The sequence below is a fragment of the Dromiciops gliroides genome, chromosome 5, assembly GCF_019393635.1.
Source record: "Dromiciops gliroides isolate mDroGli1 chromosome 5, mDroGli1.pri, whole genome shotgun sequence".
Lineage (NCBI taxonomy): Eukaryota > Metazoa > Chordata > Mammalia > Microbiotheria > Microbiotheriidae > Dromiciops > Dromiciops gliroides.
In genome coordinates this window covers 73,204,775-73,221,352 of record NC_057865.1, presented here as the reverse complement: position 1 = coordinate 73,221,352, position 16,578 = coordinate 73,204,775, and the positions used below count along the sequence as shown (strand labels likewise).

General features: G+C 38.5%; 1 protein-coding gene across 1 annotated transcript; it reads right to left on the bottom strand.

Annotated features, from left to right (window-relative positions):
- Positions 1-11,058: 11,058 nt before the first annotated feature.
- Positions 11,059-14,415, bottom strand: GJD4 (gap junction protein delta 4). Its single transcript, XM_043965363.1, has 2 exons — positions 14,352-14,415; positions 11,059-12,233 (listed from the first exon to the last, which is right to left on the bottom strand). The coding sequence occupies exons 1-2, from the start codon at positions 14,413-14,415 to the stop codon at positions 11,059-11,061; spliced, it is 1,239 nt and encodes a 412-aa protein (XP_043821298.1).
- Between the last annotated feature and the right edge of the window lie 2,163 nt (positions 14,416-16,578).

Sequence of the window (16,578 nt, the reverse complement as noted above, 5' to 3'; positions counted from 1 at the left end):
AGCTCTGACAGTTAGCAAGTTTTTCATTATGCCAAAGTGAAATATATTTTGCCCTCTGGGGCCATGAAAAAAAGAATCTGATCTTTCACTTTACAAGCCTTTGAATCCGTGAAAGACAGTGACCATATCTCCCATAAGTTTTTTCTTCTAACATCAGAAATTCTTTCAATTGATCCTCATAGGATATCATTTTGAATCTCCTCACCATTCCAGTCATGCTCCTCAGTAAACACACTGGTTTTCCAATGTCTCTCCTAAAATGTGGCACCCAAAACTGAATTTAGTGTTCCAATAAATACTCATCAATTGATGAGTAGGTGGCACAATAGGTAGAGCACTGGGCTTGGAATCAGGAAGGTTCATCTTCATGAGTTCAAATGTGGCCCCTAATACTTACTAGCTGTGTGACCTTGGGCAAGTCACTTAACCCTGTTTGCCTCAGTTTCCTCATCTGTCAAATGAACTGGAGGAGGAAACAGCAAACCACTACATCTTTGCTAAGAAAATCCCAAATGGGGTCATGAAGAATTGGACACAACTGAACAACATCAACATTATTATAGTCTTTGGGAATTGTTTATGGACAAAGGGAGGTTAAGTACGTTGTTTGAGGTCATACAGCAAATATATGTCAGACACAGGCCTGGACCCAAGTTTTTCTGATCCCAAGATGGGTTCTCTGCCCACTCCTCCAATGTGACTCTAATATCAATCTTAATTATTAGATAGTGCTAGTTTGGGTTTAAAAAAATAATTCCAGAGTTTTAAACAGTCAATGCCTGAATTAGATTAGCTAAACATTTATTTGATTGATTGTGAATCTATCCAGTCTTAGATGGCCAAATAAATTAATCATATGAAAAAGTCAATATCCTGATAACAAAGGCATTCCTGAAAGCTAAGTGGGTGTAAAAAAATTTTATCTCACACCTCTATGGGCCCACTCATTTAGGGGAAAAAAAAACCCTTTAATTAAAACCAAGGTGTTTTTTTTTTATTTTACTTTTAATTCCCTAAATTCTCTATAAAACTCACCCCATCTCTGCTTAGTTGGTGAGAAATTTAGTACTTGTACCAAGTTCTGATTGTAAGTATAACAACTAAGAGCAATGTATGCTTTGAGACATTTCTATATTTTTCTCCATTGATAATAAATTTACATTTATATGGGTGCTTGAAGGTTTACAATATGCTTTACATACCTACTCTCATTTCATTTTCACAATGATCCTATGGGTTGGGTGATTAATTTTATCCCCATTTTAAAGAAAGATAAACTGAGGCTCTGAGAGGTGATACCTTGCCCAGGGTCACAGAGCTAGTAAGTAATCACTTGAGATGGAACTTGAATCAGGTTCATCTCAAATCCAATTTCAAGGTTCTATATAAATATAATAACTAAATTTAATAGGTTTCCTCAAGGAAGAAACTTGAATTATGATAGATAGGAAAGGCAAAAAATTATTTCAAATTAAGGAGAAATTTAATATATGCTCCAATTTCTCTCCAGGAAAGTTATTCAGTAACAATACAAAAACAAAACAACAATATTTGACCAAGATATCTTGCTCATCTCACTTCTACAATTTGTCTTCCTCATATGATGAGTAGGGAGTATTTACATTATTTTCAATATCTCCTACAAGTCTACTCCTGAGGAGCTCATGTATTCCATCTCCTCAGTTGGAACACACTGCCCTTCTTTTTATCATCTGCCTGACACTAAATGCAGAAATAGCATTCAAGACATGTTCAAACAGCAGCAAGATCAGCCCTTCCAAGTTGCTTGCAATAGTTCTATAAATGCCACTTTTCTTGGCTGATCCCAAACTGCTTTACAGACAATTTCCTGAGTCCTTATAATCTCTCTCTCATTTTTGTCTCAGCAGGTGGAAATTTCTGCTGGTGGGTTTAAAAGCCTCTGTCTAGAACTCAGATCTCTTTAGACACTGCTATATGCTGTTGGACTGATCCATAGAAGAAACCACTGGAATTTTACCTTGGAACTATAAGAGAAGAGCAATACATTAATGAGTATAATCCTTCCTCTCTGTGCAAAGTCTGAATAGTGAATTTTTTTTATGTGTGTATATATATATACAGAAGTAATGTCAGTTCATTACAGTAATATTTTATGTATGTGTATATTTGTATGTATTTATGTGTGCATTTGTTTATGTAGACATATACACAAGCACATATAAATGTATTTTTTTGTGTGTATATACTTACGTATACATATATTGTGTGTATATGTATATACATATACATGTGTATACACATATGTGTACATAAACCTATATAATGTCTTCATTATCTTACCCAGGAGCTACTAGGGGCCAAATTTCATTGCTGATTGGCAAAAGAGCTATGACCTGTTCCAATTCTGATCTGAGCCAGTTCACCCTCTTTAAGCAGCTTGGTATCTTTTCACTCTAGGAGTTCACCCTTTTGGTCCCAGACTTAATACCCTACTATAGTTCAGTACCTTTGATCTCCAGTGAGTAGGAATTAAGGGCATGTGCAATCATCCTGGCTGAGTCCAATTGCTATTGGAAAATTCAGAAGTAGTTATTGGAATTTGTTCAAAATGATTTCATTATTCATTAATTGTTCTTCTTTGAATCTGATCTAGCACTTATGTCCAAGGAACCCAAAGTGACTCCTATTTGTTTTTCTCTTTTCTTTATAAAATACTACATGTTTAGAGAGCAGATAGGACAGGGGCTAGATGTATGACATCACTAATATAGGGAATTCTCCAATGAAGAAACTCCCACTACCAACTCAAGTGGATGCATTTGCTACAACTTCATCTTGGAGTTGCCCAGACTAGAGCACAGAGAGGTTAAATCAGGGTTTAAAACAGTTTCTTAAACTGTTTCCATTCACAATTCCTTTTCATCCAATAAATTTTTACTCGATCTTGGATATAACAAAGCTTCTTAACCTTTTACTGTTGCCAAATTTTTCATAACCCATATGGGGTTGCAACCTACAGTTTAAGAAGCTAGGGGTTTGTGTGCCCTTAGGCAAGTCACTTAACCCCGCATTACCCTGAAAAAAAAAGAAGCTAGGGGTTAAACAACCTGTCCATGGTAACACATGTGTCAGAAGTTGGTATGTGTTAATACGTGTCAGAAGTTGGATTTGAAGCTAGGTTTTCCTAGCACTGAGACTGGTTTTCTATCCAATGTGTCATGCTAGCTCATTTAGGGAGAGGCAATGCCTTATTTGCATTCTGCAAATAAGGAAACTGAATTGTAGATTTTGTTTTAATTTGTGACACATCAAGACCACAGAAGAAACCACAGAAAGATCTAGAAAGATAATTATTAATCCAATCCTTTATCTAATAGACTCCTTTTGCCCCCCTTTCATCTCAGAATCACTTCAAAAGTTTGTACCAAATTATACTAAATTTTGAGGGGGGAAAAGAAAGAAAAGCAAGCAGCTCTATGTTAGAAGAGGAGAGGGAGGGGCAGCTAGCTGGTGCAGTGGATACAGCACTGGCCCTGGAGTCAGGAGGACCTGAGTTCAAAGCCAACCTCAGACACTTAACACTTACTAGCTGTGTGACCCTGGGCAAGTCACTTAACCCAAATTGCCTCACCAAAACAAAACAAAACAAAACAAAATTTAAAAAAAGAAAGAAAGAAAAGGAGAGGGAATGGGAAGTAAGATGGGACAAATGGGAGGAAACAGAAGATAGGGAATCTTTCCTCCTTAAGAAAAATATTCATTAGCATTTTACTCATGAATTCTCAAAAAACCTGACTTCTACTGATAATAAATAGCCTATACTTCATGCTAATCCTGGCATTAAAATATACTTCACAGCTCATTTCCTCTTCACTCATCTTGAATACAAAGATAATCTCTGCATTAATACCACAACACAAAAAGGGCAGCAGTTGCAATAGTTTCCAATAACATATCCCAGAGATATATTGCTAAGAGTTGGCTATTAGCCATTGGATATTTTTAAGCAAAGAGATGGGAGGATGAGATGTTAGTCTTTTTCTTTTATAAATTTAAGTCATTCATTTAAGTATCTTTCCCAGACCTGAAAAAGCAATATCTATTTTTGGCTACGTATGTCCTACTTATCTCCCAGAGGCATGTAGTAAAATTAATAGATGTTTAACACAATTGTTATTTGTCCTTTTACAGATACCATAAAATCTGCATATATGTGATGGAATGACTGTGCGTCAGTATTTCAGCAGTCCCACAATGTCATATATATATGTATACATGTGTATATATATGTATGTATGTATGTATGAACTGCTCCCCCAAAAGTGACCTATCCTTTATTCCCATGTCCTTCCATAAATCCTTCACATAGCAGAGGTTCTTAACCTTTTGTGTGTCATGGAAACTCTTGGCAGTCTGATGAAGCCTATGGATCCACCCCTTCTCAGAGGATTGTTTTATAAATGTATAAACTAAAGTACATATGATTATAAAGAGAAACCAATTATGGTGACAGTTTTAAAGATATTTTTTTAAGAAACAAGTTCATGCACACCAGGGGAAGTACCTCTTTTAGGGAATCCACCTAGCACTCTGGATGTATCTAACCTTGCTCAGGTCTCTTAATATTTAAAGGATCTCAGTGCATCACTTGAGCCTTTATTGATTGCTCTAATACCCACAAACATTTTCAAAACCATAATATTTTAACTGCTAGTTCAATTGCACCCTTCCTTCCATCCTCTCTGATGCATTAAAACACCTGTTGTGCAAGTGGCAGTCAATTTTGTAGCCCTTACCTCTCTCTGGAAATCATTTCTAAATACTTATATTTCTAATAACCTACTGAATAACTCCTTAAGCTCAGTTTGTTTCAACCTGAACTTACAATTCTTTCCTGTAAAACTTGTTTTCCTTACTGTCTTTCTTATGTTTTTCACTATTCTTCCAGTAAACCAGGTGGAAAACTTTGGAGTTCTTTTTACTATTCCCTTGTCCTTCATAACCAAACAAATGCCAAGTGTTGTGGATTCTGTATCCATAATGTTTCTCACATCCATTGCCCCCATGTCATGTCCTGTCATCACCCTAGTTTAGGTGACCATTGATTGGACTATTGACAATAGTCTTCTAATTGTTTACTTGGTTACCATTTCATTGTTTTCTACTCTTTCTACCTCCCAGTTTATCCTATATATCGCTGCCATATTGATTGTCCTGATGCATATGTCTTGTCATTCATTCAACAAGCAATTATTAAGCTTTTATTCTATGCCAGGCACTATGCTAATGACTAGGGATACAAAACCAAAGTGAAATAATCCCTACTCTAAAGTAACATTCTCTTGGGGTGGGGGGCATGATGAAGGTGATGGTATCTATGCTAATTGCTTGGGATACAAAAATAAAAACAAAATAATACCTGCCCTAAAGGTTATCTACAATCTAGAGTCAACCTTTCTTTATAGTATTTTTTCAATTATTTCCTTTCTAAAACCTATGCTCTAACCAAACCAGCCTACATGCCAGCAGAAATTCAATAAGCATTTATTAAGTTCTTACTATGCTCTAAGAACTGTTCTAAGGGCTGAGAATATAATACAAGCAGAAAGAAATACAGTCCCTGCCCTCAAAGAGCTTACAGTTTAAAGGTGGAAGACAAGAAATAAAAGGTAACTGAAGGGGGGGTGTAGAAGAAGGTATCTCTCAAGGGAAAAGAGGGGTGGGACATTGTAGAGAAAGTCCAGTAGAGTATGGAGCACAGACTGGAGATGAATGAGGGCATGGTTGTCCTGGGCTTCTTCCTTTACATGAAGATTCTGGGAGAAACAAGCCAATCAGAGGGAGGGGTCACAGAGACAATGGATACTTCCAGTGTGTGTAGTCCAAGGGTGAAGTGAGTTTCCAAGATTAAGAGTTGCTGGTGTGCTGTAGAGAAAGTTTGAGAATACTTTCTGTTCTTTTCCTTTTCTTTCCATTCTTCCCATCCTTGCTCATGTTCTTGTTCCCTATTATTGGAATAATCTACTTCCATCTCTCTACCAATTGAAATCCTGCCTATATATGCAGACTTGACTCAAATATCATCCCTTTCATGATTCCCCTACCATGGAAGTGATACCTCACTTCTGAGAACTCTCATAGCATGTCCTACCTGCACCCACTTTTTTTTTTAGTGAGGCAATTGGGGTTAAGTGACTTGCCCAGGGTCACACAGCTAGTAAGTGTTAAGTGTCTGAGGCCGGATTTGAACTCAGGTACTCCTGACTCCAGGGCCGGTGCTCTATCCACTGCGCCACCTAGCCGCCCCATGCACCCACTTTTATTATGACATAATAATACTAAACAATCTTCATTGTGTTAGCCTTATTGTGTACATGGATTATTGCCCATTGCTAACAATCATCATACTATGTTCACCTTTGCATTCTCTTTGGTCCTCAAAAATATATGCTGAATGGAATTAAAAAGCACTTTTTTCTCAAGAGAGAAAGTTTCATAATCATCTTTGGAAAGCTCCAGACTTTATATAGAATTTTTTTAAATCTATAAAAATCATCAAAAAAAACCTTACATAGACTCAAAAGTAATCAATTCAATCAGAAAATATTTATTAAGGTCCTAATAGGTACTAGACACTGCGTATAGTAAGGCCACCCCTGCTCTCAGTGAACTTACATTTTAACTGGCAGATGTACAACATGTTCATAACTAAACTGCTATATACAATATAAATACCCAGAGAAGGGGGCATTGCCAACTAGGGGACTTGGGAAAGGCCTCTTTGTATGAGCTAGTATTTTACTTGGGCTTTGAAGAGAAGTAGGGGTTCCAAGAGATAGAAGGAAGGAAAGATTGGACATTGACCTCAGTTTACCCAATCTAAACATTCCCTCATCTCCTTATCCCCTCAGGGTAGAGTAAGGAGGAGAGAATGTTGGCATTTCGGCTATAAGATCTCTCAGTTTGGCTCCTGAGCAGAAAGGTTTCTAAAGGCTACAAAAGCAAGTGTATCTAAGTTCATCCAAATGAGAGAGGGTAAAGATGCTTGACATTCTCTTTCTTTGTGAGTAGTCAATGAGTTAACAAATATTTCTTAAATACTACAATATGCTCAGCCCTATTTAAGGGGTGACAGAAGTTCTAAGGAAGGCCAAGTGGAAGTTTTTGCTCTCAAGAAGCTCTAAATCTAGTTTAGTCAAGATATATTTGTATGAAACAATGGAATACGCATACTGCTGTATATGAACAAAAGTGAAATTGTAAGGACTGTAAAAACACCCTTTGGGTGACTTAGCAGCTCTCTCCTATAGAAAGTTCAATGCCCATGGAATATCTTTTGCCGAGCACTGTAATAACATGTGACCAATGGGACTTTGCCCCAGAGTACCAACATCCAGGGAGTTCCCATTGTCCCCGTATCTATATCCCAGCTGCTTTGAGGAACTTATGGACCTCAAAATAATTTTTTTTGCAGGGCAATGGGGGTTAAGTGACTTGCCCAGGGTCACACAGCTAGTAAGTATCAAGAGGAACTCAGGTCCTCCTGAATTCAGGGCCGGTGCTTTATCTACTGTGCCAACTAGCTGCCCCTGAAAATAATTTTTTTATTAAAAAAATAAAGTTCTCCTATTCACCAAATGATAAGTAGTCAAAGGATATGAATAAGCAGTTTTCAGAGGAAGACATCAAAGCTATCAATAGCCATATGAAAAAATGCTCTAAATCTCTAATAACTGCAGGTGTGTGTGTGTGTGTGTGTGTGTGTGTGTTTGTGTGTGTGTGTTGGGTTGTTGTTCAGTCATGTCCCACTCTTCATAATCCTATTTGAGGTTTTCTTGTCAAAGAGACTAGAGTGGTTTGCCATTTCCTCCTCCAGAGCATTTTACAGCTCATTTTTACATTTACATGAGGAATTGAGGCAAGTAGGGTTAAGTGACTTTCCCAGGGCCATACAGCTAGTAAGTATCTGAGGCCTGATTTGAACTCAGGTCTTCCTGACTCCAGGCCTGGTGCTTTATCCACTATACCATCTAATGCAAATTAAAACAACTCTGAAGAACTACCTCATAACCCATCAGATTGGCTAAAATGACCCCCCCCAAAAAAAAGTAAATGACAAATGCTAGCGGGTATGTGGGAAAGTACACAAATGTCCTGTTGGTATACCTGTGAACTAGTCTAACATTTCTGGAAAACAATTTGAAATTATGCCCCCAAAACCATTAAACTGTGCATACCTTTGACCCAGTGATAACCCAAACTGGGTCTACAATCCGCCCCCCAAAAGAATCGAAGAAAGAGAAAAATGACCCATATGTGCAAAAATAGTTATAGCAACTCCTTTTGTGATGGCAAAGAATTGGAAACTTAGGGGGTGGCCATAAATTGGGGGATGGCTAAACAAGTTGTAGTATATGATTGTGATAGAATACTACTGTGCTATATGAAATGATGATGAGGATGGTTCCAGGACAATGTGAGAAGACTTGCATGAACTGATACAAAGTGAAGTGAGCAGAACCAGGAGAAAACAATATACATTAACAACAACAATGTAAAGATTATCAACTTCGAAAGACTTAATAATTTTGCTCTTTAAAATTACCAACTATGATCCCAAAGTACTCATGATCAAATATGCCATTCACCTAGACACACACACACACACACACACAAACACACACACACATACATATAGCATTTACTATATGCCAGTAGCTGTGGTAAGTGCTTTACAATCACTCTCACTTGATCCTCACAGCAATCCTGAGGGGTAGGTGCTATTATTATTACCACTTTACAGATAAACAAATGGAGGTTAAGTGATAATAACAACAATAGGTGGAGGTCATATTTATATAGCTTTTTAAGATTTCCAAAGGGCTTTCTTCACAAGGTAGTCAATGTCTTCTGAAGACATCCTGATTTGACAGAAAGAGCTCTTGGGTCTGAATCTCATAGAAGAGTCAAATGTAAATCCAAGGTCTGCCTTTGACTATCTGTGTGACGTTAGGTAAGTCACTCAACTTTTCCTATATACTTTATAACAGGGGGTTGACAACTGACTGGCATCCTTGGGTTTATATTTCAGTAACAACCATTCATTCTCATCCCTGTGAGACATTTGGGGCTATTTTAGTTTTTAATCTGGAAGGCACACGAGTCATATCCACATCAGGGAGTTTTTGAAAGGGGACATACATAGCCTTTGAAAGACTTAGCATAGAAGTAGTGACTGCAAGAATTGAGCAGCAGGGAGGAGATAACATGCCCAGTCCCCCTTAACTGGGATTTAATGAGCCAGACTGGAGATAAGTGTCAATACAGGGGCAACAATAGAATGGAGAAACTGAAAAAGTGAACTAAAAAGATGGCTGAGCTCCTACAGAAAAAAGGAGAAATTGAGGGGGGCCACCATACCCTACAAGCACCTCAGAACAGCGGGATCAGACTAAAACTATAGAACTCACCTCTTCAAATCTTCCCCTCACAAAAGAAAGATATTCATTCCTGAACTTCCCCTTCCTATGCCTGCCCAGTAATAGACACTGTAATATACCCTACTCACTTCTTTTACCTAAACGTTTTCTGTATCTTGATTATTGACTCAAACATAAAGAGGCAGAAATCTTTAATAAAGAAACCCAGACTTTTGTCTGAATCTTAGTAACTTTCCTAACTGGGAGCTCTGAGCTATTATGATTGTATTAGTAATTTTTCATGGGCTATAAACTCTGTGAGACAGCAGAGGAAAGGACCAATGGTCCTGAGGGTCCCCATATTGCCCGAAAAGTCAGCTAGTTGTTATAACAGCTGATTGAATCTCTAGCCTTCCCAGTAAGAAGGGAAAGGTTCAGAGGGTAGAAGAAGGCAAAGGGTATGTGAGATTCATCTTTTCCCCTTCCAGATAGGAGAAGGAAGAGTATCACATAAGAGTTGAGCACCTTATGCAGCAACATCCACAATTGTTAAAACTATTGAAAATGAGGCAGTCAGGGGCAGCTAGGTGGTGCAGAGGATAGAGCACCAGCCCTAGATTCAGGAGGACCTGAGTTCAAATCCGGCCTCAGACACTTTACACACTTACTAGCTGTGTGACCCTGGGCAAGTCACTTAACCCCAATTGCCTCACAAAGAAAAAAAAAAGAAAATGAGGCTGTCAGAGTAGATGGTAGCTAAGGTTCCTTCTAAGTCTTATATCCTATGATTCTGATGCCCACTAAACAACATAATTCTTTTCTCACCAAGAAAGCAACGAACTGTAACCCAGCAAAGCAACAACTGAGCCATTAGTACAAGGGAGATGACTTAACATTAAATATGTTAGAAAAGAATTAGCCAGACTTCAACTACATAAAAAGATTAGCAGTGACCTAGAACTTTGGGGTTTTTCATTATAAACTTTGAATGTCACCAAGGGGGTCAAGGCACTCCGTGATCTTTTTGTAGGCACTGACACAGTCTCACCTTTTCAGCTTTTGTACTTACAAAGTCTTGAGGTATATGTTGTACTTTGTTGTTGTTGTTGTTGTGGGGCAATGAGGGTTAAGTGACTTGCCCAGGGTCACACAGATATGATATACTTTTTAAACAAAGTGGTCCTGTGTGAAATCCCTTTCAAGTATTCAGGGAAACTAGCCAAGTGTATTACTGAAGAATAGACTAAAAGGAGTTTTTCAATTCAATTTCATACCCAACCTGAATCTTTTTTGTCCATGGTTAGGCTTTCCTGAGGAAATAGGAACAAAAATACCATCAAGATAGATAATACTGTGGGCTTAGAGCAATAGTCCTTGGAACAGTATCCAAACTTTAGAAAGCATAAAATCAATCTTATTTTCCAGCAGCTGTCCTTATCAAAATTAAATCTGTGAAGAGCACCTGTCTGAGTTTCCTGTTCAGTCTGTCTTTCTCCATGTCCAGATTTGCTTTCTGCTCATCATTCCTCCATGGATATCTGTATGTAGCAAACGAATAGGAGATTGAGTCTTCTTGTGGTTTCCATCTGCCGTGATTGTGGCTGCCAATACTGGGCCATCTTTCTCAGACCTTCATACTCATCTGGGTTTCATCCTTTCATACCCATTCAGACTTTTTGGCCCTCCGGTGGCTAGGGCTGCCACAGCTTACCTGAGAGGTAGAAAGTTTCAGCTCTCTGGATGAATAATGACCCCCAAGTCGGCTTCGTGGGGCAGAGACAAGTTCCCCAAGATGGGGGCTGTCTTTGGGCCTGGTAGCCTGGGCCATCTCTTCGATAGGCCTACCCTGAAGCTGTTTAGGAGCTATCCCTTGCTGTTCACTGCCAGTGGACATCACTTCACTGCCATCTTCATCTAGAAAAGGTATTCTTCCCGATGAGCAGGACTTATTGCCTGGGCTGTTAAGGTTTGACCTGGAAGCTACATCTTTAGGCCACACCACAGAATGAAGAGATACATCTTCTTCCCCTCTAGACTCAGGCCACCCACCATTCTCACTGGTCTGACTAGACCTCTTCACCAGGCGTGGAGATTCTGGTCCTACCTCCGAGGCCAAACAGTTCTTGGCTTCACCAAGAGACATGTTTGGAGAGTCATGCTCCTCACTGACACAAGCATTTTTTATCACCTGTTTGGCCAGATGCTTCTGTCTCAGCCATCTCTGCATGCAAAAAAGCAGGTCAACAAAACTTAGGAGGAAGGATAGAGCATTGACTCCCCAAATGAAAAGCATCATGATTGATTTCTCTGTGGGCCGGGAGATATAGCAATCCACCATGCTTGTACAAGGGGAGTGATAGCAGGAGAATTGCTTTGGAACCCAAAACCCAAAGAGATAGTACTGGGCACCAGCAAAAGCTGCTTCAGTCAGGATCCGCAGGAGAAGTTGGATTATGTATGCAGTGGAAAAGTCAGGTACATTTAGATGAGAACTGCTGGGCCTTGGGTAGAGTCCCTTAACTGCTTTCTGGCCAGAGAGGGAATGACTTCCTGTACAACAGTCTGGTTGGAGGGCTCCTCTTGCAGCGTGCAGGGTTCCTTTGTGAAGGACATAAATACTGAACATGGTGTATGGTAGGAGAACAGACACATTGTGGATCAGCCAAAACCGGAAGTGGGACACAGGAGAAAACATATCATAACATACATTGGAGCATCCTGGCTGCAGAGTATTACAAACAAATCTCTCTTGTTCATCTTGGTAGATTGGGTAGCCAGCCAAAATGATTACTACCATCCTCAGCATCAGTGTGAAGATGAGCCAGATCTTCCCTAGAAAAGAGCAAATGGGGGTGAGAAGTATTACGGTCAAATAAGTGTAAAGACAATTCTAGAAACACTGTTTGAACAGGAGGAACAAATCTCACAGTGAGAACAGGGGACAGAGTATCTGTATGTCTATATCTATAGCTATCTATTGCTGTAACTCTATCTAGAATACTTTTTTGGTTTGCTTTTTTTATAAATCCCAACTGGGGATTTATAAAGTATGGAATGGATAAAATATTTTATAATTTAATAAACAAATTTTATAAAAAATCGAATAAGGATGATATTCTGAATAGGGCATTTAAACCCCTTAGGATCATTTTCCCATTTGTAAACTAATACTGTGTTCTTAAAGTGCTTAAAGATTTATTAGTATATATATATATAAATATATATATACATATATGTGTGTGTGTGTGTGTGTGTGTGTGTATAGATGGATGGATGGATGGATAGAAAGGTAGAAGGATAGATATAAAGACTTCATTCATTAATTCAGTCTCTACTAATTTGGACTTTTAAAAAGTCCAATTATCTCTGGGTAGAGCTGAAATCTATTTTTATATTGTCTCTGAAAAAAAAACCCTGCTTCCTAAGCCAGCTAATGGTATAAACAAAACTATATCTATAGAGGACATGTTTAACCCACTTGAAGGAACAAATTATTTTTTTAAAGGTTTCCACTGCACACAGTAATTGCCTGTACACAGATGGATGTGGCTAATATCTGTTCATAGGAGCAATCCACAGAACCTCTGCTGAAGAACACTGTTAGCACCTAACATTGCTGTTTGTGCTTGAAAATAATCAAATTGAACTTGTTTGAATGTAACTGATAATCCTGACTGCTCAGTGATTCAAATTAGCCTCTATTTAATGAGATCCAAGTCTGTGAAAGTTGCCATCATCAGTGAATCAAAAACTTTTCAAAACCTACCCAAGAGACTAACTAACTTCAAAGAATCAATTCTCATCAATTAGATGAGGCTGCCTCATGTCTAGAGAGTGAAAACACTGGGGCAATGGAAAGAACACTATACTAGGAATCAGTGGTCTCAAGTTCAAATCACATCTCTGCCACTTATTACCTGTGTAAACTTGGACAAGTTACTCTAAGTCTCTGAGTTTCAGTTTTGTTCAGTCATATCTGATTCTTCATGACCCCATTTGGGGCTTTCTTTGTAAAGATACAGGAGTGGTTTGCCATTTCCTTCTCCAGCTCATTTTCCAAATGAGAAACTGAGGCAAACAGGGTTAGGTTACTTGCCCAGAGTCACATTGCTAGTAAGTGTCTGAGACTGAATTTGAACTCAGATCTTCCTGACCCTAGGCCTGGTGTTCTATCCACTTCACCATCTAGCTGCCCAGCCTCAGTTTCCCAATATGTAAATGAGGAAGTTGGAGGAGGTGATTTCTAAGGACCCAATTATGATCTCCCAGCTATAGATCAATGATCCTATGAATGTCACCTATAATAGAGGAGAGTACATGGAGGAAATAATGTGGAGTCTAATGCCAATTAAAGCAGTGAAAGGTGGGGGTGAAAGAAACACATGGTAGCATTGTTTTTAAAAACCTTTTAAAATACAAGTTGATCTAATTGCCACTGTTCAAAAGAATAAGAAAGCAGAGTATCAACTAAGTATTTAAAACACCTAAAAAAACAAAGAGGAAGTATACTGAAAGAAAAATAATGTATTTAGAGAATAACTCTGATTTATTTTTGCAAAGTTGTCTCCATTCCTGGTAATTTGAGTAAGGAAATAACAGTATAAAAATACCCTTTCCCACCTGTTCCAGTCTTCAAACACAACACTTGTGTCAATGAAAGGAGAGTTGGTTAGATGTCAAACACCAATTCACTTAAGACCTTCTTAAGGAATCACAGTGGAATAAGAGTAAAATGTAAAAGAAAAAAGGAAGCAAAGCCAGAATCTACTGGGGGGAAAAACCTATTCCTAGGTCCTTTATTTAAAAAAAAAAAACATACACACAGAAGCTTGTTTTTTAAAGCACAACCAGCAAAACCAAAATTTAAAAACTAACTCAGGTTCTGGGAGAGTGATTAAAGTATGTCATTTTTAGTAAAGGGAAAAAGGAGAGAAATATTTAAAAACTTACCCACAATTGTCACATTGCAGTTTAACGTGATGGTCAAAAACCCCAGGAAGTCCCAACGTTCCATCTTTCAGCAACTGCCCACACTCTACGTTGCAAGAGACGTTGGAATGCAGTGCTTTCCAGGCCAAAAGAATATGGGGGAAATCCCACAGGATTATATGTTTATTTCTTAGCTAGAAAGAGGCCAAACCAAACAATTAAGCCTGGAAATGTGAAGAAAGAATTGGTGACAAGTCCATTGACAGGAGCCCAAGTTCTTGTTCCTCGGGTTTAAGCTTCAGGGAGCTTATTGCTTCCAAGGCTGTCCATCTCCTGACAACTGCAAAGAGACAAAAAGATGACAGCGGTTATCTAAGCCATCGTAAGTTATTCTTACCCTCTCCAGGGCATTCCAACCTCTTGGCCTGGCTCCCATGCCTCAGTTGTGAGAGTCAGGTGTCTTCAAAATATATGCAATGCAGTTTTACTAAGGTCCAGAAATATCAATTACCTCACCCCCAGGATAGTAGAGATGAGCAACTGAAAGATTTGAGGGACATTATTGCTTTTCTTTCTTGGCTATCTGCTTCTTGTAAATATTTCCACAGCCATGATCTGATTATTGTCGTTGTATCAATTTAGTTGTGTCTGACTCTTTGTGACCCCATTTGAGGTTTTCTTGGCCAAGATACTAGAGAGGCTTGCCATTTCCTTCTCCAGCTCATTTTCTAGATGAGAAAACTGAGGCAAACAGGGTTAAGTGACTTGCCCAGGGTCACACAGCTAGGCAGTGTCTGCGACCAGATTTGAACTCAGCACCTTCTGACTCCAGGGCCAGTGCTCTATCCACTTCACCACCTAGCTGCCCCAAGCTCTAATTAGGAGAACTGATCATGCTTTCTTTTTGGTTCTCATACTAATTGCCCTATGAAGCATTCATTCCCTGATCACAAACTACAATGGTCATCATCTTTATTTCAAATTCCTACAACACTTAAGAATATAAGTTAATATATTATTTTGCCCTACCTTATAATTTACATTATGATTATTCTGTCTTTTTCATGTATATGTATCTCGCCCCCCTAACTAGATGATAAACTTGGAGGGAGAACTCTCCTTTCCATAGCTCACTCCTGGACCTGGTACACTACCGCTCATGGAGTATCTGTTTACCAAATGACTATAAATGAATGATTCAATGGGACTACATGGGCCTACTCATATCATGTTTGTATCCCAAATTCCTTCATTCCCATTATTCCATCATTCCTAAGAAACTACCCTAAATACCTGGAGATATGAAGCCAAATATAAAAATTGTGACCTTTCAGTGTCCAGGTTTTGTTTTTTGTTTTTTATTTTTCTTCATTTCTATCTATTTGTGAGGAACAGCTAGGTGGTGCAGTGGATAGAACACTGGGCCTGGAATCAGAAAGACTCATCTTCCTGAGTTCAAATCCAGCCTTATTACCCATGTGACCCTGAGTAAGTCACTTAAACCTTGTTTGTCTCAGTTTCCTCATCTGTAAAATGAGCTAGAGAAGGAAATGGCAAACCACTTCAGTATCTCCAACAAGTAAACTCAAAATGGGGTCATAAAGAGTTAGGCACAACAGAACGACAATGACAAACCTATTTGTGGGGAGGAGCAGAAAGGGGAAATGAGTGGCCATTTCTCAGAAAGATTTCCCAGAAAAAGGATTTCACCAAAACTTCTTTTCATCTTTGCCCAAGAAACATTTTCTCCTATTTTATAAGCCCACACTACCCTCTACTTGAAAATATGTTTTGCCAGACTCTAGTTAGGCAGATAAAGAAAAAATTGGCATTTGAAAAATCAATTTGTTTTTGATCAACAAATACAAATCCTTTAATAGCAATTGTGCTTTTAGGATAAAACGAAGTACAGTCAATTTGCTTTCTAATGAAATAGGTTTGGGGAAATTCTGCTTGCCAAGGATGCTTTAGAACTGAGAAAATATAATTACTAATTTAAAAATAAATTGTATTGTTTTTATTTTACCCCTGGTAAGGAACCCCCTTCTACTTAAGCAGATCAGTTATTTCTTTGTAACTTAGCCTTAGAGAGCAGTCCAGGGCACTGAAATATTTGTTAGAGGGGAGACTTGAAACCCAGGTCCTTCTTACTCCAATTCTAGTTCTTAATCCTCTACATCATCCACCTGTCCATACTCACGAATTTTTATTAAGAAAGCAAAGAATTATTTTATTGGAGCTGAGTGAC